This window comes from Ochlerotatus camptorhynchus, unplaced genomic scaffold, assembly GCF_037179485.1.
Source record: "Ochlerotatus camptorhynchus isolate MF236.1 unplaced genomic scaffold, CSIRO-AGI_Acam_v1.1 ptg000213l, whole genome shotgun sequence".
Taxonomy (NCBI): domain Eukaryota; kingdom Metazoa; phylum Arthropoda; class Insecta; order Diptera; family Culicidae; genus Ochlerotatus; species Ochlerotatus camptorhynchus.
The window spans coordinates 7,254,050-7,280,669 of NW_027040703.1; the positions used below are offsets into that span (position 1 = coordinate 7,254,050).

At 40.2% G+C, this 26,620-nt stretch overlaps 1 protein-coding gene across 2 annotated transcripts in view; it reads right to left on the reverse strand.

Moving 5' to 3' along the window:
* Positions 1-4,818: 4,818 nt before the first annotated feature.
* The window catches only part of Lapsyn (Leucine-rich repeat activity-regulated protein at synapses), a 38,804-nt gene continuing 17,002 nt past the window's right edge, over positions 4,819-26,620 (reverse strand). Inside the window, exons 2-6 of one of the 2 annotated variants that reach the window (XM_065224693.1) lie at positions 19,870-19,962; positions 19,441-19,738; positions 6,098-6,241; positions 5,630-6,032; positions 4,819-5,561 (exon numbers count right to left, since the gene is read on the reverse strand). In XM_065224693.1, the coding sequence (XP_065080765.1) occupies positions 5,215-5,561; positions 5,630-6,032; positions 6,098-6,241; positions 19,441-19,738; positions 19,870-19,952 (1,275 nt within the window). In that variant the 5' untranslated portion in view covers positions 19,953-19,962 and the 3' untranslated portion in view covers positions 4,819-5,214. The remainder of the gene's footprint in view (positions 5,562-5,629; positions 6,033-6,097; positions 6,242-19,440; positions 19,739-19,869; positions 19,963-26,620) is intronic. The other variant, XM_065224692.1, reaches the window with a different exon arrangement.

The following is a 26,620-nucleotide window of genomic DNA, read 5'->3' on the forward strand; positions in this document are numbered from 1 at the left end:
ATTAAGCGCGAGTGAATCTCACAACAGCAAAGCTGAAAATTTCCTGCATCTTAGATAGAGTCGCCCCCCTCGGGTGCATGAACGATTTGCATGCCGCAGGGATGATTTTGAAGCAGTCAACCTTCGAATTGCATTTTGATTCGGATGTAGTTTCTTTGGTGATGGGATGGTACGGAATCAATTGGAAAATCAAGTACGCAGTGAGGACGAAAAACATTGCTGAAAAACGCCAAAATGCACACGGTATCAAGTTGGTTGATTGTGGTTGTCAGAAGGAGTGCACTAGGCTTGTGGAAAAAGATGATCGATTGGTAGTGCATCGGCAGTTTTGGGAACTAGACGCCGAGCTAGCCGCTGCCTGCCAACGAAACTATGTTCGGGAAAGAGTGGTACGCACGAGTTTGCTACAGTTCTGATCCAATGAATTGGAGATGAACTAACGAAAAGCTAAAAATCTCCCTAATAAAGGATTAAAAAAAAATACGATCCAATGAATTCCAAATCCGGACCAAGGGCAGCAACGAATTCACTCGTGTATGTAGCAAGTTTTTCTTGAATACGATCGGATATGGTGCTAACTTCGGGTAATTTACCATTTAATGGTTGCATAAAACTTATTCAATTTGGTATGTTCTACCCAGAACAAAAAGTTTATCGAATGGTGACCGACGACATGGATGATGAGAAGGAGCAAGACAATTTAAGAGCACCTATTTAAACGTGGAAAACACGTTCGTAGCACTCAGAAGCGTGACTCCGTCCATGCATACATCCAGAAATACAATCCTTTATACCTTTCGGCGGATTTGAGCGTAAAATCCGTGCATGGAAGTTACAACAAAAGTCACTTTCAGGAAGTCACCTCCGTCTCCTATTGTCGTATTCTAAAGCATATAAATATATCCTTAGTTGATCGGTCATGAACAATGTGACTTTTGCGTTATGGCAACACAACACCACAAAAAGTCTAGTAATTAAAGTTCGGAAATGAGCAGCGGTAAACCATCCCAAATTAGTGAGGACACTGAGCATCTTCGTTCGGTAATACCGAATAGAATTCAATTTTGAAATCTGTGTTAAAGAAAGCGCTGTTTGCAGGCAATCGGTGATAATTTTGATCACCATTGCAGCAGTTGAACATTTGTGTAATTTTCATTAGTGACCTATTGATAATTAATAAAGTCTTAATTTGAATAGATTCGTAGAAAATCTCCCATCGATTGGCGTATTTAGAATTAAAATCCATCATCCCTGGATCAAAATCCGACCACTTTCATGCCGCGACCGACTTTGATGTTTGAAATTGCACCCCCAATGTTGCCTCACATGGTATGTTAGATTAAAACATATGGGAACTGACATCCGACTGATGACCTTGACGACAAATGTCCAGAAAATACTCTTTCACAAACTTATGGTGATCCTAAAAAGTGCCATTTTGTCGTGATGGTTGAGTACTATACTGCCTATAATCGCATATCAGTTCCATATGGAAAAAAGTAGGCATTGAGAAAATGGCAGTTGAAGTTACGAAGTGTAATTCCCATGTAAATGTTTGAAAAAGTATAGTAAATTTATTGATCATTTATTCAAGTTAAAATCTGTTGCAATGAAGCTTGCATGGTTTGTTAAATTAGCGAAACATATGGCAATTCGAAAAGCAAAACTTGAACTTGAATTATGGACGATTGAATTTCAGGATGGGACTGATATGCGATTATTTTGCTTGGTGAGACAAACTGACTTGATGTTGTTTGCACATTTTTCATTATCAAAGTCCAAAGTCCAAAGAGTTTTATCACATAATATGATAGTAGATGCCAATTGATAGTTGATAGCGTTGTTATCTCAAAATTGACGAAAATCCATATGGGACTGATATGCGATTATAGGCAGTATAATGCTGAGCGATTAGGGTGTTCAACACAGATTAGACTGGTGAGCTGTATGTTGTTTGGAACGAGGGTGACGCGCTTGGCATAGATAGCCCACAGCGACACACGAAGAGCTACTGATTCCGATCAGTAGCGGGTCGGCTTCTTCCTCTTTCTATGGACGCCAATGTGGGCTGCTTGCAGGCAGGTTTTCGTTGTGTACTGGAGAACAATGTTCAACGTCACGCGCCGAAAGCCCTGCTGCTGCTGATGCAGACGACCGGACATCACCACATACGGTGATTGAATAAACACCGCTGAAATCTGTGTTAGGGAAAGCGCTTTTCTCAAGCAATCGGTGATAATTTTGATCACCATTGTAGCAGCTGGACATTGATGTAATTTTCAATAGTGAATTATTGATAGTGAGCTTCTTTGTTAAGGCAGACGGTCATATATTGGCCAAAAAAGGCTACCTACCCACAGTTTTTCGTGGCGAATGTAAAGGTTGAGTGCTAATAAACCATTAGTGGTTGATTAGTGGAAGCTATTTCGTGAAATACTTGTGCGTCAAGTTGGGACCTGCTTCAAATATGGTACCTCCACGGTACGCGTACAATGTGCAGACTTTTTCAGTGTCGTCTGCTAAAACTCGAGTTTCTCTACCCACTAATACGTCCACATTCATCAGGAGCAATTTAAAGTTACTTAATGAAGAAGTTTTTTCATGATAATGTATCCTAAAAAAATAATTGTCGAGATATGTAAATGTAACGGTGCCGTGGTGAAATTTATCCCATCGTCCCCTACTCAATATGTTTTCGTTTCATCACTCTAGCTTTTTCACACTCAACCAATTAAGCTCAAAAATTATACAAGCCATTCCAAAATCATTTAGTTCTGCAAAGCAAAAGTCCGGTTCGGGAAGTTCAAACATTGAAGATGCGTTCTTGAAGTTCTACCCTACTTCCTTATCATAAGGACAGTGATAAAGAAATTTGAAGTGTTGATTGAATGAGTATAATCAATTCTGTGACGCTTGAACACGATTTATACCACAACAGGTAAAGAAGAATGTGTTTCCTTAAGTGGCTAAGAAGTGAAGTGACACAATGAAATCTCCTTTCCGTTACAAAACACTTGATGTGCGAGATATTTGTGGAAGGCATCGTTAATGGAAGTGGATGTTCTTTCGAAAAATGATTTCCATAACTCAAACTAGTAAAAATGGGATATTCTGCTTCCTTCGGCAGCTGGCTTAGATCGTACCTCGTGCAACGTGAAGTTACTGTATGCATTGGAAACTACTCATCGTACTGTTTCTCGAACAGATCAGGAGTTCCTCAGGGTAGCACTTTGGGACCACTGCTCTTCTCTTTATTTGTGAACGATGTAACGTTTATTCTACTACGTGGACCTCCAATTTCTCGAAATTGTTTTTCGCCGATGTCTTGATGAGATTTAGATTTAGAACTACAAAACCTTTTGAAAATCTTTAATGATTGGTGTGAACGTAATTGTATCATAGAGGTAACTCTAAGACCAGAAGGTCCCGAAGAAACGTGCTCAACTTTTGACGTAGAACTACGTCTTTGTCGACTATACTGGGGTACAAATCAAAAAATATTTGTGGTGAGATAGTGTTAGGTTTTGAACGCTTGTAACTTTGTCATTTATAAATGAAATCAAAATCCAAATACGCCAATCGATATGATATTACTTAACGAATCTGCTGAAATAAATAATTTTGTAATTTTTAATCAAAAAACTTTTGAAAAATGCACAAATGATAATGTTATCACTGTTTTCATGAATTAAACGTTTTCCCCAAACCCAGTCATCATAAACGAATACCACTTGGTTGCACATCATTCTGCTTGAACCTGAAAAGATATAAAACAGCGCAGCTTTCCTGCCTCTGCTCATAGGGATGAATGACCTTAAAGGTTAAAATCCCTCAAAAATAAATAAACAACAAGCCTCTGCTCATTACCGCTTCGAACGGCGTGGCACTAGGTCCTGCAGCAAGTAGGACCGAGACAGCGGCTAAAGGTGGATCACGGCGTGACCGTGACCACCACAATGAGGAATGAGACTTGGAAAATTGCATTAAAACCCCCTCCCCCCCTTAACAACAACCTCTCCACCCCCCTTAACAAGAACCCAAAAAAAGACATGGACTTTGACGATCACTTTTTCCGAAAAAAAAATATTTAAACAAACCACGATTAAGGGCTGTTCATTAACTCCCCTCATTTCATCTGTCAAACTTTCATATCGAATCAAAACAAACATAGTGTAGTACTAGAATTTCGACTAGAATGGGGTACGATTATAGATGTACTTGAGACCAATAGGCTAGTAAAGTCAACAATCAATACGAAACTATCGATTTTAAATTGGCTCACTACTTGTCGATCACGTTAAAGACCTCGGTGTCACGTTGGATGAAAAGCTCACGTACATTCGACACTTCTCACACGATCGACAAAGCAAATCGTCAGCTTGGATTCATGTCCAAGATCTCTAAGGAGTTCCGTGATCCTCTGTGTTTTAAATCCGTTTACTGTTCATTGGTACGCTCACTACTGGAATTCGCGTGTGTTGGAATCCCTACCAAGCAGTATGGAGTGCACGATTCAATGCAAATTCGTCAGATACGCACTGCGCTATCTTCCTTGGAGTGACCCGCTGAATTTACCACCGTATGCTGACCGGTGTCGTTGTTGCAGGGCTTGGATACTCTTGCTGAGCAACGAAACGTATCGCAGGCCGCAGGTTGCTAAAGTAATCTGTATGCTCCTGCTCGAACACTCCGTCCGAGAGCCTTGCTACATGAAGTAGTACATGCAATTTTTAATGAGTGACTACATTTAGATTTAAGTGTTTCATTGAGACTACCAAGTGAGATGGACTATAATAATAATAAATAAATAACTCAAACTAGTTCTTAACACAATAAAACAATGGCAATGATTTATTCAACTCTTTGGCGCTCTAGCACAGCTGTCGTGTTCCAATCTCCAGTAAATTCAACTAACGTAAAAAGTAGGTGGCAAGATCAAAATAAATTTGTAAATAGCAATTGCTCTCGATGCGAAAAGTCTATCGATATAAATCTAATCCTACATACTATCTTTGAGGTGACCGTGATGATGAATCCTAACTATCTAATTATGAACTATAATAGAATATCTATTTACACTTTTGATCATCGACCGTTAATCCTAATCGTTTAGTCTTGTTTGTTCGAATTTGTATCGTTTCTTTTGAACGAAGGCACTTGCTGCGTGAGGACAGTGTGTGTTTGTGTATGCGTGTTGGAAAATCCCTATTGTAGCTAATCACAATCGTTAATAAGTTTATCACGGTTTCCATTTTCGACGACCTTGGGCGTGTCGTCTTCGGATGGCACCATTATCCGGTTGATGGGAGTTGGATTTTTTATCGTGTTGTGTTTCTTCCTGTGGTCCTTCATGTTTCTGGCATTCCGCCGGTGGATGTAGCAGAGGATGATCGAAAACAGAACGATACACGCGATCACCCCGAGGGATATCTTGAACCAGGCCGTTTTGGCCTCGCTGTCCTGTTGGCGGGCGTACCGAACGTCCATGCACTGTTGATACTCGTCGGGCCCGGGGCTTGTTGGTGGGACGGTAGATGTGTCCTGATTGCAGGCCGTATGCTCTGAGGATAAAGAGAGGCGTGGAGGATTCGTAATAAGTTCTTGGATGGACGTAAGTGATGGTGATTACCTGCAAAGCAGTTCGGGTGGCTATTGTAGATCACTGTCCGCCTCGTCGACAGCTCAGCAGTGATGGTTTGGCAAGCGCATTGCGGTATGCGGGTAGCATTCAGGTCCAGCGATCGAAGATTGCACATGGGTGCAAATTGGTCAATCGTTAGATCCTTCATCGGGTTTGAGGAAATGTTCAGTTGCCATAGGTCCGGTAGGATTCCAAAATTAGGCAACCGTTCCAACCAGCATTCGGCAAGGCTTAAGATCTGCAGAGGCGCTTCGATTGGCTTCTGCAGCTGTAGTAGATCTTCCTCTAGGTCTTCCAGTTTGTTGTATGCTACGTAGAGGTTCCTCAACAGAGATAATCGAAAAATTTCCAGTGGTATCGTGCGTAGAGCGTTGTTCGAAAGATCCAAGGCCTGAAATTCGCACACAAATCGATCATTAGTCATGCAATTAGCTTTTGGAGTTCCGAATAACCGACCTCCAAATTGGTCAGTTCGCTGAACGTTCCTTCCTCGATGTTCTGAATCATATTCTCGAACAGATACAGATACTTGACGTCCGTATACCGGGAAAAAGACTGTCTCTTTAGGTCACGTATGCGATTGAAGCTTACATCGAGAATCTAAAAATATATACAAAGCAAAAAACAGACTTGATAAAAGCTGTGAATGATTGTTTGAAAAACTGCAAAGTTCGGAATACAAAGGTTATAGCATCTTACTCAAGATTAATATTTTCACACTTCCTATTCCACACTGCGTCGTTTTCGTGGAAAGTAAAATGTGGGAGAAATATGAACTCCGGCAAAAGTCTCGACTTATTTACTTCCACGATAGTCGTCTTTATTCTACTGAGAACGGCAGCGCAGAGGTGATTAAGTTAATTGATTTAAATTGGTTTGTTAGTTGATTCCGCTCGTCTTGACTCGGTTCGTTCCGAGTATGCCGGGTAAGAGTCAGTGAATTCCTCAACCGTTTTGAAACCACTTAAACTGGGTTTTTGTTATGTTTACACATTTTAGCACAGCAGGAAAATCAGACCCCATAGTGTGATATGAACTTGAACTGATGAAACTGAGAATTTTACGCATTGTTTACGAGCAGGGAATCGATCGGGCTTCTGGCGAACGTGATGTGCGTTTTCCCGGATGAGCTTTTGGAGTGAATCATGTCAATCTTCGATCGACGCAGACCGTAATGGACTCTGGGCGATGGTTGATGATTTTAGTCAAAATCATAAACACACAGTGTGTTTACGTAAGAAATTTTTCGTTTGCATGCCTGTAAATCCGGAGATACAGATGTTGTCTGACTCTGTTTTTTTTGCGCAGGGCTGAATGATGTGGCTTTCCGTGGAAAGCTAGTTGGTAAGAAATTAACATTTGATATCTCTGTCATAAGGTGTAGAGCTAATTGTGGCGATGACGTTGAAAACATCTGTTTCAGTTGGCTGACCTGGATTGAAATATTAAGTCGCTGGTCCGCACCGATTGATACTATTCTCATCTAGCAGGAGTCGAAAATGGAACAATCGAAGATTCTCAGCTAGACCCGAAATGTGTTCCATGTGGTATTCCAGATCACGTGTCATGCATCAAGAGGTGTTAAGCAATTGTTTGCGTACCCATCACCTGGTGAAAAGTGCTAACTGATGTCGGCATTAACAGCTTTTGCAAATGTTAATTAACAGTGTATTGACATCAACCAACTGGTATTGCTTTTGTAGACCGATGGGTATGAATTTATTAGGATTGGCCGAATAGATACTTTGAAATTTAGAGCAAATGTGTCACTAACTGTAAAGGCTCATGTGTGTTGAATGGGTGCGTCATTCTCTCATCCGAGGTTTTATATTCGAGAAGAGAATATGGATTGATGAACCAACAAAATGAGCAGCGTTTTTTAATCTGTCGGTTACAACAGGGTGGCCAGCAAACAGGGAAAACCGGGAATACCGGGAAATATCCGAGAATTTGAAAAGTAACCATGATTTTTGTCGTTTCAATTTCAGATGTAAAGTGCTTGGTCCTTAAAAAAAATATTGAAAATGCTGGACTTTGGAAACAAAAATTTGTAAAAACCGAAACTGAATTATTCTTTTGCAGGGTTTTAATTTCTCGTTGTTCAAAATTCTCACGATATGAATTCCAGAATTAACTTGGAATTCTGCTTTGAATTATCTTGAAATTGTTCTGAAATAATCCAGAAAACACCCCGCGTAATAATTACCGTTGAATTCTTTTTGGAATTTCCTTGCAATCCCTTCTAAAAATTTGATTGGAATCCTTCTTAGAATACGCCTTTTAAACTAAACCGTAAACGGTAAATAGGAGAACGCCAAAAAGAGTGTTGTGAGCAGACATTTTTGCCTTGAGGCATAGGAAGCGGAACACTTTTTTACTTTTCCTGATAAATTGATTCATCTGAGATGCTCCAAAACTTAATCTACAGTTGAAAAATTTAATTCTGTAACGTTTTTGCAAACATCCTGCTAGTGTACAGGAATTGGCGTTGATGGCGACTCTGTAGCTCTTTACTCCTAGACAGACAGACAATTGACACCGTCTTCAACCAGAGGTTGTACAGACTGAATACTTAACACTAGACAATGGACAACACACAACACCCACCCAGTAGACCAGTAGGGAAATTTCCGGGTTGCGAAAAGTTCCACCGGCTGGAGCGGGAATCGAACCCTCACTTCGTAGCACTCACAATACGCCTGAACGACGGGCGACGCCGCTAACCGCACGACCACGAAGCCCACTCAAAAAAAAATTAGAAAAGTGCCTTAGTGGTTATGATTTTCCGGATTTCTTGTGTGTGGATAGTTAAGGTTCAGATCTGTGGAAAGTCGTACAATAAGATAATTACCAATAGATTGGCAAGATGTTGAATGAAATATGGTTTAATTTGCGTTGTGAAAAATAGTTAATCTGATGTAAACACATGGTTTGGTTGACGTTTCTTCTCGAACTCGCGTGGCGCACTCTACGTTGGTGGTGCATTAAAAAGGCGTATACGGACGGTTTTGGGCAGGTTTGGACCTTTTTCATACGACCGAAAGATGTATGCTGGTGATAAATGCCTTGTCAAATTGATGTCCTATGCAATTCGAATGAATTTCGCACGAGGAGCATTTCATATAGCAAAACTTGCCATACAAAATGGACATAGCTCATTTTAGCAAACAAACTAATTTTCATTTCGATGATTTGCTTGGGTAAACTGAAATATGAAGCTAATAGCACAGAGAATCAGACATAACTCATTGAATATTTCTCACTGTAAAACATCGTCGCTAAAACATTACCGCCATCTGTTGAGTACACTGTGGTGGGTACTACGCTGAACAGATGGTGGTAGTGTGTAAACGTCAAACGCAAGGGAAATGACTATGCGCGCCACAAGTGGCGGTACTACCAACTACGATACTTTTAAATTGTCCGTTAAATGCTTGTCCGATAAACAATTTGCTAGAATTATGTCTGTTTGTCTGTGCTAATAGTAATAGAATACAGAAATCCCCCTAAAATTACGGTTAGTGGCTCAGCTCAGTATTTTTTTTCTCGAATCTAAGAAAGGTTTATGCTAAGTACCCAAATAATAAAGTTGTGGCTGACAGTGTCCGTTTTATAAACTAAAAAGTCCTTGATAGAATTTGGGGAAGAGTTTCGACGACAATTTCAAGGGAATTGTAGGAGAAATTCTGAGATTAATTCCAAGCAAATCGATTCTTGAAAAAATCTAGGGACGATTTCAAGAGAATGGAGAACACTTTAAGACAGCGGTTCTCAAACTTTTTTTGAATGTGACCTAAATTTAGGAATGTTATAAGCTCGCGACCCACCAATATTAAATGCAGATGATCCATAGCCAAATCTTAAAAAAAAAACTACAAAATGGCTTTAAAATGCCAAAACAAGTCATGGCATGTTAACGACTTGAAACGCCAAAACAGCTAAAAAATAAATAAAAGAAAGATCAAATAGCAAGAAACGACAAAATTATGGTAAATCGACAAATCAACTAAAAAGTAGAAGGGTCTGTGCCAAGGGCACGAACGGGAGCTTGACGTAGGACCGCTAGGAAAATTTAGTTCTTTTAATTGATCGATCATCTATTATCTGAACTCGTTTTTGATTTGTAGGCGTACCAAATTTGTAGTTTTTTTTCAAAGAGATAGTTGATGAAGAGAATCCATCAAAATCACTTGCACCCCTGCTTCGAAGTTTGGTTACAAGATTACAACTCTGGAGTGCATTTTGTGTAGTCGTTGGGGGCATGTGGTTCTGAATATGGACCAACAGGCAGATAAATTCTATTCTAACTTTGTACTGTAATAAGCTTGTTGGCCCAGAAAAGGGCCGTTTTGTTGCCAAAGTTGGTGATGATTTAACCTCCGAAACTGTTCAGAGTTCGTCTGTCGCTTCAAAGCGTAGACGACATCGATGGCCGCTTACGCTTGACGTGACAGCATCACGGATCAGATTTTTCAAGAACACCTTCAGCACACCTCGTGTTTTCTCGTAGATCAGACCGGAGACACGTTTGACACCGCCACGGCGAGCCAAACGATTGCTTTTGCTGCTTCTGCTGTCTGCTCACCAGGGCGTCCGAAGCGAAAATGAGTTGAGGCTTTTTTTTTTGCCATTTAAATGATCTTTATTTCTTGTGATTGTGTGGTTTACATGTATGAATTTTTTAAGTGACACAGATGCGTCTTTTCAACTTTAGTACATTTGAGATTTTAATTATTATTTACAGTTCCTAGTCCTATCAGGCCTATTTTAAAGTATGACCACCTTGGTGGGATTGGTTTGATTTGAATTGGAAAAAGGAGACTACTTATAACTACTATTTACAACTACAACTAACCTACAACTACTATGTACACCTAACCTACTATATACAAATTGCTTATCAAATCATGTTCTGATAAATTACATTTTTGTGCAAATTTAGTCTTAATTTCGTTAATTTTGGAATCTATTTTGGCAATGCCTGCCTCTTCATGTAAATTTGTTATTCTAGTGTCGAAAGGACGATCAAGAACCATCCTCAGCACTCTATTCTGAGCTACCTGAATTTTGTTCCTGTGAGTCTGTGCACATGATTCCCACACCGGAGCTGCGTAGAGGATCGCAGGTGCTATGATTTGTTTGTAGACGGCCAGTTTGTTCACCCTTGAGAGGCGGGATCTGCGGCAAATCAGCGGATACAGACACCTAACCAAGGCGGAACACTTGACTACGGTTTTCTCCACATGCGAGCGGAATAGAAGCTTTTCGTCAAACAACATCCCGAGATAGGTTACTTCGGCGGACCACTCAACCCTTGTGCCATCCATGATTACAGTACAAGAGGGAGCCGGTTTTAGTTTGGGTGATTGTCGATGGAGGAACATGATTGTTTGTGTTTTGGAAGCATTGATTTTGATTTTCCACGTGGTGGCATAATCAGCAAAGGCGTTAAGGCATCGTTGAAGTTTGTTCGTTATTTCGCGAGGCATCCTTCGTTTGACGGCTATTGCGGTATCATCTGCGAACAGGAAAAACACGCAACCGTCTCCGAGGGGAGGAATGTCGGAAGTGTAAATGCTGTAGAGCAAGGGGCCCAGCAGACTGCCTTGCGGGACTCCTGCAGGGATGGAAAACGTGTCTGAAAGACAACCATTCAACGATACCTTAAACGACCTTTGCTGGAGGTAGCTACGGGTGATTTTAACCAGATGTAATGGAAAGTTGAAGTTACAGAGCTTGTATACAAGCCCATTGTGCCAGACATTATCAAACGCTTTCTCAACGTCTAACAATGCCATGGCTGTGGACTTGGATACAGCTTTGTTACTTCGGATGTTATTCATCACCCGCACTAGCTGGTGATTGGTGGAGTGCCCCTTTCTGAACCCAAACTGTTCCGGAAGGAGAATGTTATTTTCCTCGACAAACTTGAGCAAACGATTGAGAATGAGTTTCTCGAACAATTTGCTCAGCGCTGAAAGGAGGCTGATTGGTCTGTAGCTTGAAGCTAGCGTTGGGTCCTTCCCGGGTTTGCGGATAGGTATGATTTTCGCTGTCTTCCAGATGCTTGGAAAGTAGTGCAGTTCCAAGCATCTGTTGAAGACAGCAGCCAGCAGAGAGTGAACCTTCATGCTGAGATTTTTCAACACTAGGTTGAATATTCCGTCAAACCCGGGGGCCTTCATGTTTTTGGTGCATTTCAGCGCTGAGCAAATCTGTTCCACTGTGATTCTATCCTCCGGAGGGATGGCACAAGGGGAGGAATCAAAGTTGAGTACGCATTGCTCAACCTGAACTTCGAGCGGACTTTGGATGTTGGAGCCAAGCAAGTGCGATTTGGCAATATGCTCACCAATCGCATTTGCTTTCTCCTGAGGGGTGATTATGAGCCGATCGTCATCATTTTCATCTTTTAGTGGCGGAATGGGTTTAGGGTGCGTCTTTAAGACCTTGGCAACTTTCCAGAATGGTCTGGAGCGGTCGTCCAGATTCTGGACAAGCCGCCCGAAACTTTCGTTCCGGAGTGAGACCATTCTGGAAGCAATCTCCTTGTTCAGATCGGCCATTTCACGTTTCATCGCTTGATCTCCAGTCCTCTGAAACTGGCGTCTACGAACATTTCTCAGGCGAATTAAGAGTTGGGTGTGGGAATCAATAGCAATAAACTTACCCCTCACAGGAACTCGTCGGATGCACGCCTCGTCAGCCACGGTTATGGCTTGGTGGAGTCCCTCCAACGCTCGGTCGATGTCCTCCACGGTGTCAAGCGGCGGGTTGTCGATGATGTGCCTGTCTACCACGCGTCCAAACTGGGCCCAGTTTACGCGATGATAGTCCTTGCGCAGGCTTGAAGCAGGAGCCACGTTGCAGCCCAGCTCAGACACCACCGGTTGGTGGTCAGAACTGAGTTCGTTCAAGGCTACCGGCTTGGACAAGCCGATATTTGTCAGGAACAGGTCTAGCGTCGATGGGTTGCCCGCCGGTGAGATAAATGTTGGCTCATCCGAAAACCAAACGGAGTACAGCCCATGCTGTGAGTGGTCGAACAGGAGACGACCGTTCTGGTTCTGCTGGTAGTTCCGCCAGGCCACATGGCGAGCATTCAGATCTCCTCCAACTACGAAGCGGGAACCGGTACGGGTGATGGTGGACAGGTCCTTCTTGAATTTAGCCGCTAGTCCACTGCTGGCGGCACACTGTCGAGGGCAGTAGACGGCGATGAACTGGACGTATCCAGTCGACGTCTCCACCTCCACACCAAGGGCCTCGATGATAGTGGTGCGGATATGGGACAGAGTGTGGTATTTTATTCCTTTCTTGACGACGACCGCAACACCACCCCCCCTGGAGCTGGTGCGATCAAGCCGGATAATGTTGTGGTCAGGCAACCAGAAGCTGTCACCGGACTTTAGATGGGTCTCGGTTAGAAGGCCCACGTCGATGCTGTGCTTGCGGAGGAAGTCGGCAAGCTCAATCTCTTTTGCTCTTACAGAGCAAGCATTCCAGGTGACGATACTTAGCGGTTTAGACGCCATACTGGATGATGAACTTACCGAGCACTTGGATCTGTTCGGGCTTATTGCGGCACTTACGAAGAGCACCGGACATGTTGACGAAGATTTCCATGAGTTCATCCGCTGAAAACAGATCGGGGTTGTTGTTTTGCGCTGTTGGTTGTCTCCAGAATCCAGGGGGGGGGATGGAGAGCTTTGGCCAGCAGAATCACCGGAAGTTGCTTGAGCGGAATGCACCCGCGAATTCACTTGCCTTTGCTGAGGAGCACGAAGGGGCGGGAAATCCTCCGTCCGAAATGCCGGGACTTTGTCCTTCTTGCGTCCTGGTTGGTTGTTAGTTGATGCCTGTTTTCGGATGCGTTTGAAGTCCTCGCGTTTGGAGCACTGTCTGTCGGAACCTTGATGAGCACCACCACAGTTGGCGCATTTTAACGCCACGGCTCCATCCGCAGGGCAGTTGGAAGTGGCGTGTTCTTGAGCGCAGTTGCTACAACGTGGCTTGATGTTGCAGTTGCGAGTGCCGTGTCCAAAGTTCAGACATCGTTGGCACTGGGTCACATCGCGATGGCCTCCACGGTATGGCTCCCATCGTACGATTATGGAGTAGATTGAGCGGATAGCCTGCAGCGCATTCAGCGTCACCGTTCCCTTCTGGAAGTGCACCAGGAAAAGACAATCCGGGTACGTCTTCACGTTTTCGTCTCGCCTCGTCATCCGAAAGACAGCGATTGGGGCCAGCTTGTACCTGTCCTTGAGTTCTTCTTCGATCGCCTTGGGATCAACATCCGGTAGACCCCTGATGACTACCTTGAAGGGCTTTTCACCGGGGATGTCGTGCGTGAAGTATTCCGCATTGGAATCCTTCAGGAATTTGACTGCGATTTCGTATTCCGCTTTCGTCCGGAGCATCACCTTAGTGCCGATCCTGCTGATCTTGTACTCAGCTGCGATGCCCAGCGATGTGAAATCGCCAATGAGCGTCTTGAGTGGCACTACCTTCATCACCAGTGGAGGAAGCTTGATTTTCGCCGCACTCGGGCCGGCAGAATTCTCGGTTTCGACGGCGTCGCCGAAATCACCGATGTCGCTGGCGTTCGTCGCGGTAACATCGTCGCGTCCGCTCGTACCATCGGACTGACCTTGGTTCTTCTTCCTCTTTTTCGTCCGCTTCACCGGGACTGGGTTGGTATTTCCAACATCGGTGGGCAGAGTAGCGTACCTATTTGAGGTAGGTACCGAGCTACCCTCACCACTGTTCTTCTTCTCCGCTTGTTCACGAAGTCGGCTCCGAGAGCGCTGTCTTCCCATCACGCGATGCAACCGACACTACTGACGACGCGACGTGCAGTATATCTGCAAACGTTTGTAACAAACTATAGATTAATCGAACAACTCGACAAAGCGAGCAAAGACCGAACTCAACTGCTTGACGTTCAAGCAGAGAATGAATGAGTTGAGGCTAGACAGCAGCGTTGTTTTATATCTTTTCAGGTTAAAGCAGAATGATGTGCAACCAAGTGGTACTCGATTATGACGACTACGTTCGGAAACAACGTTTATTTCATGAAAACAGTGAAAAAATTATCACTTTTTATTTGTACCTTGGATAATGATTGACATTACCACTTTTTCAATAGTTTCTTGTTGAAAATCATCAGTTGGAAGCATTGCGTGGACATATTTCTGATCGATTGGTGATAAAATTATTGAATTTGATCCAGGGGCAGTTGAGTTATTAATGTTCAAAATCTTTCATAATTTTGTTTCATGTTCCATGTTCGATTTTTACAAAGTGTACCCCAGTAAAGAAATTAAAGACGTAGTCCTACGTCAAAAACGACCTGAAATGTGCGAAATATGAAAAGTTTCAACAGATTAACAAAGTAAACTCAAATATACCAAATTTCTCCACATATAGGTAAAATAAATCAAAGATATTGGATTTGATTTTTTTTTCAAGAGAGACTGCAAAAGGTTTTGAGACATTTTTTAAAAGGCGATTCCCTCCAATTCAGCAGAAAAAGCACACGAAGTCGAGCGCTTCTTATTCGCTTTTAGCCTATCCATACTCCGAAGCATGGAGAGAGAAGTGTAGAAAGCACCGGTCTGATCACCGCAACGTTCGTGGTTCGAGTCCAGTCGGCACCTTTTTTTCTATTTTTTTTTCGACATGATTAATTTCACTCACTAATACAGTCCACATGTTTCTTTCTCCATTTTCTTGCATTGTACCGCAGCAATGATGAATCCCTCATCCTTAAGCAAATCCCTTTACATTAATACGCTAGACTGACTGATCCATAGTTTTTATAAAGCTGATCCGTGATTGTTGAGTGAATGTACCTTAAATATAATCATAAACTTTATGTTTGCAATTATAAATGCGATTTGCATGAACAAAAAAAAAATCATAGTTACGCGTTACAGCGGGGGAAGGGGGAGTAAATACTGCAATTTTGTGCGTTACGTAATTTGTGAACAGACCCTAATGCGGTCGTCGGAATATTTTTCAAACGATTGTGCAAAATTAATCTTAGCGTTTTTGGTTCAATAGGGTAGACAACTACTTCGGCATAAGCGCCCATTTCCGTCATATCGCGCAGAAACATCAAATATTTCAATAATTTCATCGTGAATGAATCAATAATAAGTTTGTGACGATCCCAGAATCCCTATTTCTGGATGGCTCCCTTGCCGGAATCCTAGATGCTTGAGCATAAGCAGTAAACGCAAACCAAAAATGTATTTCATTGAATGTTAGTTCAATTTCCTATCATCCTCCGCAGAGAATAATATAAGTTGACCTTGCAGACGATGCAATGATTTTTATCGTTAGCAGACATAGTGGGAAATAGGTTGATTAAGCCATGGTCATCAAAAGAGGAAATCGATGAAGAGAATTTACTTTCACCCCTCTGCTTCTAAGCAGATTTTCCAAAAGAGTCAAATTTCTGAGCATGTCATAACTAAAATTCATATCAAAAGGTTCTTTTCAGGGCAATCATAGTCATGCTAAAGAGTATACACAGAGAGAACCCCGCTCAAATTCCTATTCCTACACAAAACACAGGCTCCTGCTGCAGTTAACGCATTTTTATTATATAAGATCACGTAGTCCTACGTCACCATTGCGTACAACCCCATAGGGCTGTCCCTTGTAGTTTTTTTTATTTCGTGTGCTGTCTACGCGTTCGACTATGCCATACCAGCAAACTTTGTATTTATAACATTGTAGAACGACGCACACATTTGCCACGATTCTCTCCAATTCCCGTTCAGCAGAAAAAAAGCATACGAAATCAAATTATCGTACTAAGCGCTTCTTATTCGCTTTTGGCCTATCCATTAGAGTTATGCAAAATTTGCAATTTTCGCTCCACAATACTTAAATGATTCCAAATCGGATCCTGACTAACCTCTCAAAATTTGAACCCATTTGGTGAGAGACTGAGATGGCACAAACCATTTGAAGTTTGTATGGGAATTACTATGGTAAAACCAAGATTTTTGTTCATGTCTATCTAATTATTCACCATATCGGTCTGCTTCAAAAGCTTTCAGTTGTACTTGTAGGAAATTTTTCCAGCTACCAGTGGTTGAAGACCACTTTTTGATTAAATGCAAGAATCGAAAGTTATCAATGGTTCAATGCGCTGATGTCTTATGATCATGCTCAATCAACTGCTCAGCAGGCAACATTGGTGTTTCTCGGGCGTTGAATAGGACACAAAAATCATGGCTACTATGTCACGCTGCAAAATACAGTGTTGCCTACAGAGCAGCTGCTTGATCATGTCATAAGTTTATCAATCTCTTAAATAATTAATAACTTTTTCCTGTCTCGTTTTATATAGAAACGATATTGAGCAAAGTTGTAGCTGAGAAAATTTTCTATAAGAATGGCTATCGAACTGTTTCGCAGCTCAATATGGAAAAAGACTAGAAGGCAATGAACAAAAATTTGAGATTTCCCATAGTAATTTACATGTAAACTTCAAATGGCTTGTGCGAAGTCTGTTTCTAACCAAATAAATTGTAACTTTGGGAGGCTAATCAGGATCCGATTTGAAACCATTTAAGCACTATGGAGCGAAAAAGTCAAATTTTGCATCAGTCTACTATCCATGTTCTCCACTAACATCCTGCGATGATGAATCCCTAATAATTGTAGGCAAATCTTACATCCCGGTTGGCTGACCGCATATGGTATTCTTATTAGCGATCCAATGGTGTCCATGAATCTGGAAATAATAATAATAAGAACATAAAAACCATCCGGGAATTAGGATTTCTCACTGTAGTTCAATGCAATGATACAAAATAAAATATATAACAACGCATAACATGAATACTGACATCCATTCTACTCAAAAACAAAAAAAAAACAAAGAATCAATTTTTCCTACCAGAATCCTTGGCCAGCATCTGTATGCCGAAGTGAATCGAATGACGCTTCAACGAGGACTGGAATTACATGGAAATCACTAATACTTCTCTCTTTTTTTTATCAATCAAGTTGCCAAAACTGAAAGGGTACAATGGATAAGACACATTGTGAGAATGTCAGAAATAAAAAAAAACATGTTGATTTTCACATTTAAATCCCCAAAAATTATTTTTAATTTTCATATATATTTTTTTCGTGGTTGATATTAATGATTCTCGTTTCCAAAAAATCCAGAAGTTCGGTGTTCTCGACCAACTTTTGCTATTCAAATTCTTTATTCAATTTTTTTCCTTTATTTAACGCCGGTCTCTGTTCCGCAATCTAGTACCAATCACCATTGACGGCAATCGAATGTGCAGGAAGGCAGCTTCCACACCTGCGTAGGATATCACACCCATTCAAACACACATGGGCCGGGACCAACGGATTTACTTCCCCTTCCGAAGGAAGACGTGATCAGAGATTTGTATGCCTCAGAAAAATCCCACCGACCTCGGCTGGGATTGAATTCAGACCCATTAGGATGAGAAAGCAGTTACGCTTACCACTACACCACCGGCGCCGGCTAATCAAAAGTTATAGAAATTATTAACATTTACTTACATAACATTGTCGATACTTGGGTCATTTAAGTATTATACGTTAAACAGGCTGATTATGCATAAAGCGGTACCTGTATGTCATTGTATTAACACAGAACACGGAAAGTATTAACACAGAAAAATGGACGTCATTCTTTGAATACATTTGTCTTGAAAACATTGTACCTCAATAAATAGTACCTCAGTAACGACATCTCTTAACGGCGCCGGTGGTGTAGTGGTAAGCGTGATTACCTCTCACCCCAGCAGGCCTGGGTTCAATCCCAGTCGGCGCCGCCGGGATGTTCTAAAAGGCATAACATCTCTGATCACGCCTTCCTTCGGATGGGAAGTAAAGCCGTTGGTCCCCGGTTCATGAGTTGATGATGGGTCGATAGGTAGGGTCCAGGTGTGGGAGCTGCCTTCCTGGCACGTCGGTAGCATTGGTGCTCAGCACGGAAAACAAGATCGACGGAAAAAACAAACCAAAGGAAAAAAAAAACGACATCTCTCGAGCTTCTCACGAAAAGCAAGCCAGCTGGCTAAGTGAAAAACAATGTTGCATGCAAGTTAAACAGAATATATAGAAATGTCAAAGTGATCCGATGTCAGCGCTGCGGTGCGTGGTTCGCAGAAATGAGAATATTCAAACCAATCGTTAAATGCGTGAACGATGATCCAGAATGAAGTTGTACGTCTGTTTGTCTGTGGTATTAAATTCAATTATTTCAACCCCTGCAAAGCTCATACACACACAAATGTGTCATAGTCACCAAATGTTGTTGGAACCGCCATAAAAAAATCGCCTACCATATCACCTACCCCCATCCAATCAACGGACGAACCGTGCTCTAAATTTGTTTCTAGTAGCAATTCTATTGGTGCATCATTTTATGATCGAGCCGAACTCAAAATTACAACATAAAACAGAACATTTGCTCCTAACCAGAAACGGTGACAATCACAAAAACCGGTCACCTAAACCGAAACTTTGCACAAGTCATCTTCCCAGTCACCACACACATTGCACTCAGACGTTTGCCATCAATTGACCCCCTCTTAATTGAACAATTGTATGCCGTGAATAACGTACATTCGCATACGCGATGCTCCATTTTAGCAGAACAGATGCTCCATTTGTGAATCGAGTGGGATTGGCATTGATGCAATTCAAAACGTTTTTTTTCGTATTGTTATCATGCGTTTCGAGCTACAACCTTTGTCAGCAAAGTTACACATTCTAAACAATAGGATTACCAGCAAACCGCTCTTGAGGTACTGAGGAATTTCCTTCAGCTTGAGGTCGGCGCAGTTGTAGCCGACCATTTTCTGATACCGCTCCTGTGTGCACCGTTGGGTTTGATCGCCTGTCAGACCTGCGGCGAATCCGTCGGCATAGCTAAGCGTTAGCGTAGCGAGCGCTCCCAGAGCGAGGAGAACACGCTTCCCGGCCAACATTGGCTGAATCATCATCTTCGTCGCTGATGATGATGGGTCGTGGGGTGGTGGGTGGGGGTTGGATCGGATCTGGAAATAGAAACGAATGAGAAGTTTTCTGTTTTAATTGCAGAGCTTTCATCATCGGTCGTTGAGGTTATAGGTTTGGGAAGGGCTTATGCAACAATTCGACTCGGTTTGAAATGTATAATCATTTCCAAATCATTGGTTTGCTGATAAGGTGCTTACTTTTGTACGCTGCTGATGGATTGAAAATTAACTACGCTTATATGACGGGGCGCACAGGTTGATGACGAACAGTTGATAGACATTGTGGATGTGCTGTAACGAACAAACATGTGAACAGTTGATGTGCTTTTTGTTGTGTTTTGAACGGATTGTTTATTTCACATGTCGGAAGGCTTTCTCGCTATCAGTGTCATTTATCAGCGAGTTGATCGGTGGTAAACATTTTAAAATGTTTATTTAATTACTGTGTTGGTTTCTGGTGAAAACCAATGTCGTTGTTTCGTTTTCCGAATCTCGGCAATTTTTTGCCGAGATTTGCACAGCCGAGCTCCCGGAAAACAAATTGTACTGAGAGTTCAGCAAAAGGGACGTTTTTTTGTTGAATGTCAAAGAGTTTTTTTTTCTCTGAATCTCAGTAAACAAACGTAATGTTTGCTGAAATCTCAGTAAAATATGTTACCAAGCTCTTGGCTGTGCAAATCTCGGTAAAACATTGCCGAGCTGGTGATAGCAAATCTAAGTCGTGTATACAATGTTATTGATCATGTTTTTACTTTTAAATCTGTAGCTGGATGTTAATTTCTATTCTACGGAATTTCCATTCAAAAAATGTTTCTGAGTGGATAATCTGTTTCTATCTAAAACAGGAATAAGGGTGCTTATTTAAGAGGTTCTATAACATTCCCCAGAATGCACCATTCTCCAGAAAAGCATTCCCCAAAATGTACCATTCCCCAGAAAAGATGATGAAATTAGTAATTTATCACTTTTTTTTTGGTTATTTGATATTATATTTCAGTTTTATATTACAGAACAGCTTAATATGTATACATATTTTATTTATTACTTTATGGAACTATGTATTTATCAATTCCAAACCATTTTATAGCTCTTTAGAAAATGACAACCTTCAATTTATCGAGCCATTCCTTCATCATTTTAAAAGTCAAAGGGTCTATTATGCAATCCAATTCAACCATTCGGAAACTGTTAAACCTTATCGAAGAATTGTTCGACCTGAGTTGAAGAATTTCTCGTGATGGATTGAAAAATCGGTGCATGGAACGTTGAACTACCGATTACAAATTTATAACATTATTCCACACGTTATTATCCTGAATGGGCATTACCCCGTATCCCTTGCGGAAAACTATTGATTATATATTTTCCTTAAATATTAAAAGAAGGGAATATTCCCTTCTTTATCGTATATCCAAAGAATTAATTATTTCCTTTTCTTATATTTTCAAAGAAGGGAATATTCCCTTCTTTATCATATATTTAACGAATTAATTATGTTCTCTTTCATATATTAAAAGAAGGGAATACTCCCTTCTTTATCGTAAATCTAAAGAATTAATTATTTCCTTTTCTTATATTTTCAAAGAAAGGAAAACCTCTTGATCAATTAAGAAGTTTTTCTATTCTTTTTATGTACGCGAAAGAAGATTCCAGGAGTGACTATAATAAACAAAAATAGTCAATCTAAAACACGGCATACTTTTTTGGGGAATGATTCATTCTGGGGAATGGTGCATTCTGGGGAATGAGATTCTGGGGAATGGTTTTTGGGGGAATGGTTTTCTGGGGAATGTTATAGAATCATTTAAGATTATTACGATAAATACAGACATATAATAAAATAAATTCAAATAAAGTCTTGGCAGCATTCAGAGTAGTTTATGAGCTTCGTTATTTGTATCATTTTTCCTATTCTAAGGCAAACGCTCCTATAGGTGCGGTACTGCAATAATTGATGATTTTCATTAAAAATGATGTAACAAGTATTTTCAATCCTGAAAGTCTCGATAATACAGAAAACTTAACTATACATTTTGGACCGTTTACTTATTCTTTTATCACGCGATTTAACAAGTTTCAATCGTTAAGTCAGTTATTATTACATAATAATAAACATAAATCCTTAAAATTTTGTAGCATTTGCGTCTATAGTTAAGGTGCCGATAGTTGCGGGTTCAATAAATATTGTGCATATGACCAACATTTAGAGCACATTTGGCACTGTGCTACCATATTTCAAGTGCAATGTTTAGTATTGAAAAGTGTAGGCTTATGGCCCGTGTAAAAAAATAAATCGGTTTGACATTGATTAGTTGGTCCCGCAACTATAGGAACAAGCAGCATTAAATACCACAACTATGGTCACACTATGCACTGCCGTTCAACGCATATCAGTCCCATGTTTCAAAAGTTGCGTTCTCCGCTATGTTTTGGAAGATCCTAGAAGGTTTGTATAGCTTTCCATCATTAAATTATACCAACAATAAATTTGTTTACATTGCTACTTCTATAAAACCACTAAAAGTATGGGCATCTCAAGAAACTAATGATGAGTGCACTATGTACATATAATATAAACTTCTTAGCATCTTGTTCTACTCCTTACCAAGATAAACGTAGGCCTAAATGAGATTGTGCTTAATCATTTTGAGTCCGACTATAGATTTATGGCGGCTGACATGCTGTGGACAAAAGATCAATACGCCACACGATCGTTGACCGTGGGCTTCGATGATTTAAAAAAAACTTTGGTAGAGTTGACATGCATATGCAAATTTCTTCCGTACGGAGTTGGCCTTTATACTACGTATTATTATATTATATAAGGGGCTTTTCATGAAACACGTAGGCACTATAGAGGGAGTGTGGGGGAAGTCAACGTGAGTGTCTAATAATGCATCGTTGGAAATTAGAAACTGGTGTTTTAATATGCAATCCCGTTTTTTTTAAATATATCAACATAAAGTAAAACTTCCACTTCCTAAAATGGTTCATACCGTTTCTTTTGATTATGTAAATCCTGTTTCAATAATTTGTGTACACAAATCGATTCGTTAACGATAGATTCAGTGAAGAAAATCTTTGTGGGACAGTTATGCGTAGAATTTTAACATGGGACAATTAGGCTTGATGTTGTTTTATACAAACCCAAAACAAATTATATGTTTTTCTATTTTCATTCCAAAGTCTACCTAAAAAAGTACTGTTTTATGAACAAAAGTGAAAAACGTCCAAAAGTAAAATGGAACAGATATGCGTAGAACGGCAGGGTATGGAGGAGAATTTATCAATAAAATGTAATTTGCCAATTGTTGCACATTTCACATTGTTTACTGTGCAGCATTTATCGATGACCATAAAGTTTACCAAGCATGGTGTGATCAATTGTTGAATGATTAAATATATGTTTTTGATATTCATTATAAGAAATATTGTGAAAAAACATGTTCTAAGTATTTTTGACATTGTGCATATGATTTCAGGCGATTTTTTTTTAATTTTAGCTAATAATCCTCAGTTGTATTCAGTTACTAGCTCAAAATGCAATTAAATTAATTAATCTGTGCAGCAAGATGTTGGTTATTATTTTATCAATCGATGAATTGCAATATAGGGTTAACTACCCCATGTCCGGCATATTAAGCACAACCCGCACTTAGTCTTTCTTAATCTAACGCAGTTTAGCACCAAACGGAATATTATTTTTACTGATGGCTTCCAAATTTATTTACCTTTCCATACGTACCGTAAGATTTGATAAAGAGAAACCAATCGTTGAGATATTGTCAAAAGTCTAACTCTACTTCTTGACACCAAACTAGGCCTACGGATTCTAAACTCGACCTAACGCATTGAACCGCCATTGAAGCGCCAATGAATTCACTTCGGCCTATCGTATGAAGATAAAAATTGATTCGGTCGGAGCCTTTCTTTTGTTTTTGGGAATAAATAATGGGTGCAAACTTTCATATCACGCGTTCTCATTGACTTCATTCGGTAGCTTATTAACCAAAGTATAGTACCAAACGCATAATTGACTTGTTAACTCTGAAATCATGGATTTATTTGAAGTTTTCTGCTCGATAGGCACAAAATGGGCGATTAGGCCGAAGTAGTTCTCTATCCATAATAAATTTGTTATGGTTATTTTCCTTAACGACGCCCAAACACGTCGTATCATCCAAACTATTTGTGGAAAAGTTCGAATATTTGGGTTATTGTTCGTTTATGGTATTTGTTTATTAGGGATCCTATCTATCAACCATGCAAAATTTACAGAAAAAGTAATAATGTTCAATAATTGGATCACTTTTGCACTCTTGGTCCTGGATTATTGTCTATAGAGATTTTCATGTCCGGTTGTATTGGTGCGATATGTGAGAGTGTGTTAGTGAATATCCGAGGAAAATACATAACAAATCGATGTCAAACTCATTTTGACAGATCTACTTTCATACATTTTTTAGGTTAGCCAGAGGAAAATAATAAACAACTTTACACGGTGTTGCTCCCGCTAGTGTGCGTGCGTTAAACGTCACTAATCTCTATGTGGATAACTCCTAAAGGTATGCAACGTTTCATATAAAACAGCTGCTGAGACACATTTTACTTCTGTTGTTGACTGGTTCAATAAAATTAATAAAATAACTTATATCTTAAGTACACCATACCGAATAGTAACGTTTAATCATCGAAAAGAATCACTAAATGATCCTTCAGCAAACATTAATTTTAAGATGCATTTAACCATATTTATTGATACAATGTGTGCCATAATAGAATTTCAATGCGAATTATGCGTGCAACAATTGGGCTCTGAAGCGCATTCCAAAAAGCTTCTTACAAGGAAAGCTTTTGTGAATATACACTGCTTATTAGCTCTGGAAATGCTTCATTAGTCGCATTGAAAAATTTCTTGTGGAATTTCTTCTTCAAAAACCTCGTAAAAACACGAAATAACAAAAAGCACGTGCTTAACTGAGTAATAAGTGGCAAATTACCCTAAACTAGAAAATGAAAAAAAAAAAAATAGTAAGACAGAGAAGAAAAGTTTAATTTTCCACTGGTCATCCCCTAGATTAGTTCCAGGGTGGCTTCCACTTACTTGCTATAAAAAAATGTTTTTTTTTCGGAATTATTAAATCATTAGATGTTATAATTGTAATTAGTACTTGAGAGTTACAAGAAGAGATCGTGAAGTATATCTTTGACATATAAAACCTGTCAATATTGCTTTTAGTGCGTCACAATCAGTGATTTGACGATTCGTGAGCGCTCACTCTGAGTGAACGCTCACGAATCATAAGATCGCTGATTGTGACGCTCTGAAAGCGAAATTGACAGGTATTATGAGACAACCACATACTTCACGAACTCTTCTTGTAACTTACAAGTACTAATTACCATTATAACATCTAATGATTAAATAATTCCGAAAAACGATTTTTTATAGCAAGTGAGTGTAAGCAACCCTTATTAGTTCCTTTAAGTGAGAAAACCATTATCTGAAAGTTTAAGTTCATTTGGTTGTAAGATGGCTGGTGCTTTTAGTTTGAATTTTGTATAGAGTTTTGAATCTAATTTCTGTCCTACTAAACATAACCCACGCTTAACCTCTCTTTTTCGTACGGATATGAACTCAAAAATGAAGTGATTCTACTATTGATGACTTCCAAATTTATTTACCTTTCTATACGTACCGTTGGATTTGATAAAGAGTCACAATTTATTGAGATATTGTTTAAAATCTAATACTGCTTCTTGATTCTAAATTCGTTCTACGAGTTTCAATTCCGTCCTAACGCATTGAAACGCCATTAGATTTTATTCGTCCTACGAATAAACGTAGAAAAAGGGGATTCGCTAGGAGCGCTTCTTTTGTTTTTGAGAACAATGAGTTTAAATATTCATACAACGCACTCGTATAGGCTTTATAGGCTCGTATAGCCTTTGTATCGTATTATTGATTTCTCTACGGTGGAATCATGAATATTATTGATGATTTCTGCTAGATAGAACGGAAATGGGCGATAACGACGAAGTAGCACTCTACCATAGCAAATTTGGATAAAATACATGAACATATTTTTGTTTTTCTCTCCGCGAATAAATGAACTGTGAAATTTGCGCGTTGGATTCTTCCGTTGACTCCGTGATGTGAACATGTGCGCTATGGCCACTTTCCTGGTTTCAAACGGAGCATGTGTGTCCGAAGTGGTCCCTGGTACTTAAGATAATCGCCAGAAATGTTTATATTAATTGCATGTGATGTGGATGTGGGTCTGAGAACTCAACATGACCTATGTGATTTGGGGTGTCGCATGATGGGTTTTGGTCCAAGTCAGAAACTGGCCACTTCCACTGGGGTACCCGTAACATGTCCGGATGTGTCAAACGTGGTCCTGGGCACTTGATATAACGAGCATTGAACTTGTTTTTGAGAGATTTGGTTGGAAATCCTATCTAACATGAAGCTTTAGTGTAAAAAATTATTAGCTAGAGAATGGTCTTAGAAGAGGGTAGGTAGATAGTTTCGTTAGAGTATGGCAGTATGATGATCGAATAGAAGTTGAAAATGAGCGAAGGGCCGTTAATGTGACAGTTGTTTTTGAGTTACATTGTGATTTGAGGAGTTGCATGATAGGGTTTGGTTAAAGCCAGAAACTTCCCCTGGTGTATCCGGAACATATCCGAATGGTATGGTCCTGGGCATTTATATAACCATCATTATGCTTGTTTTTGAAGCATCATGTAATTCGAGGTGTCGCATGATGGGTTTTGACACAAGTTAGAAACTGGCCACTTCTCCGAACATGTCTGGATTTGGTTTTGGATGCTTAACATGACCACCATTGATGTTCCTTTTGAATTGTCATGTAATTTTATATGTTACATGACGGGTTTAACACGATTCAGACTCGTCCCGACTCACAACCCGCATTCACCGGAA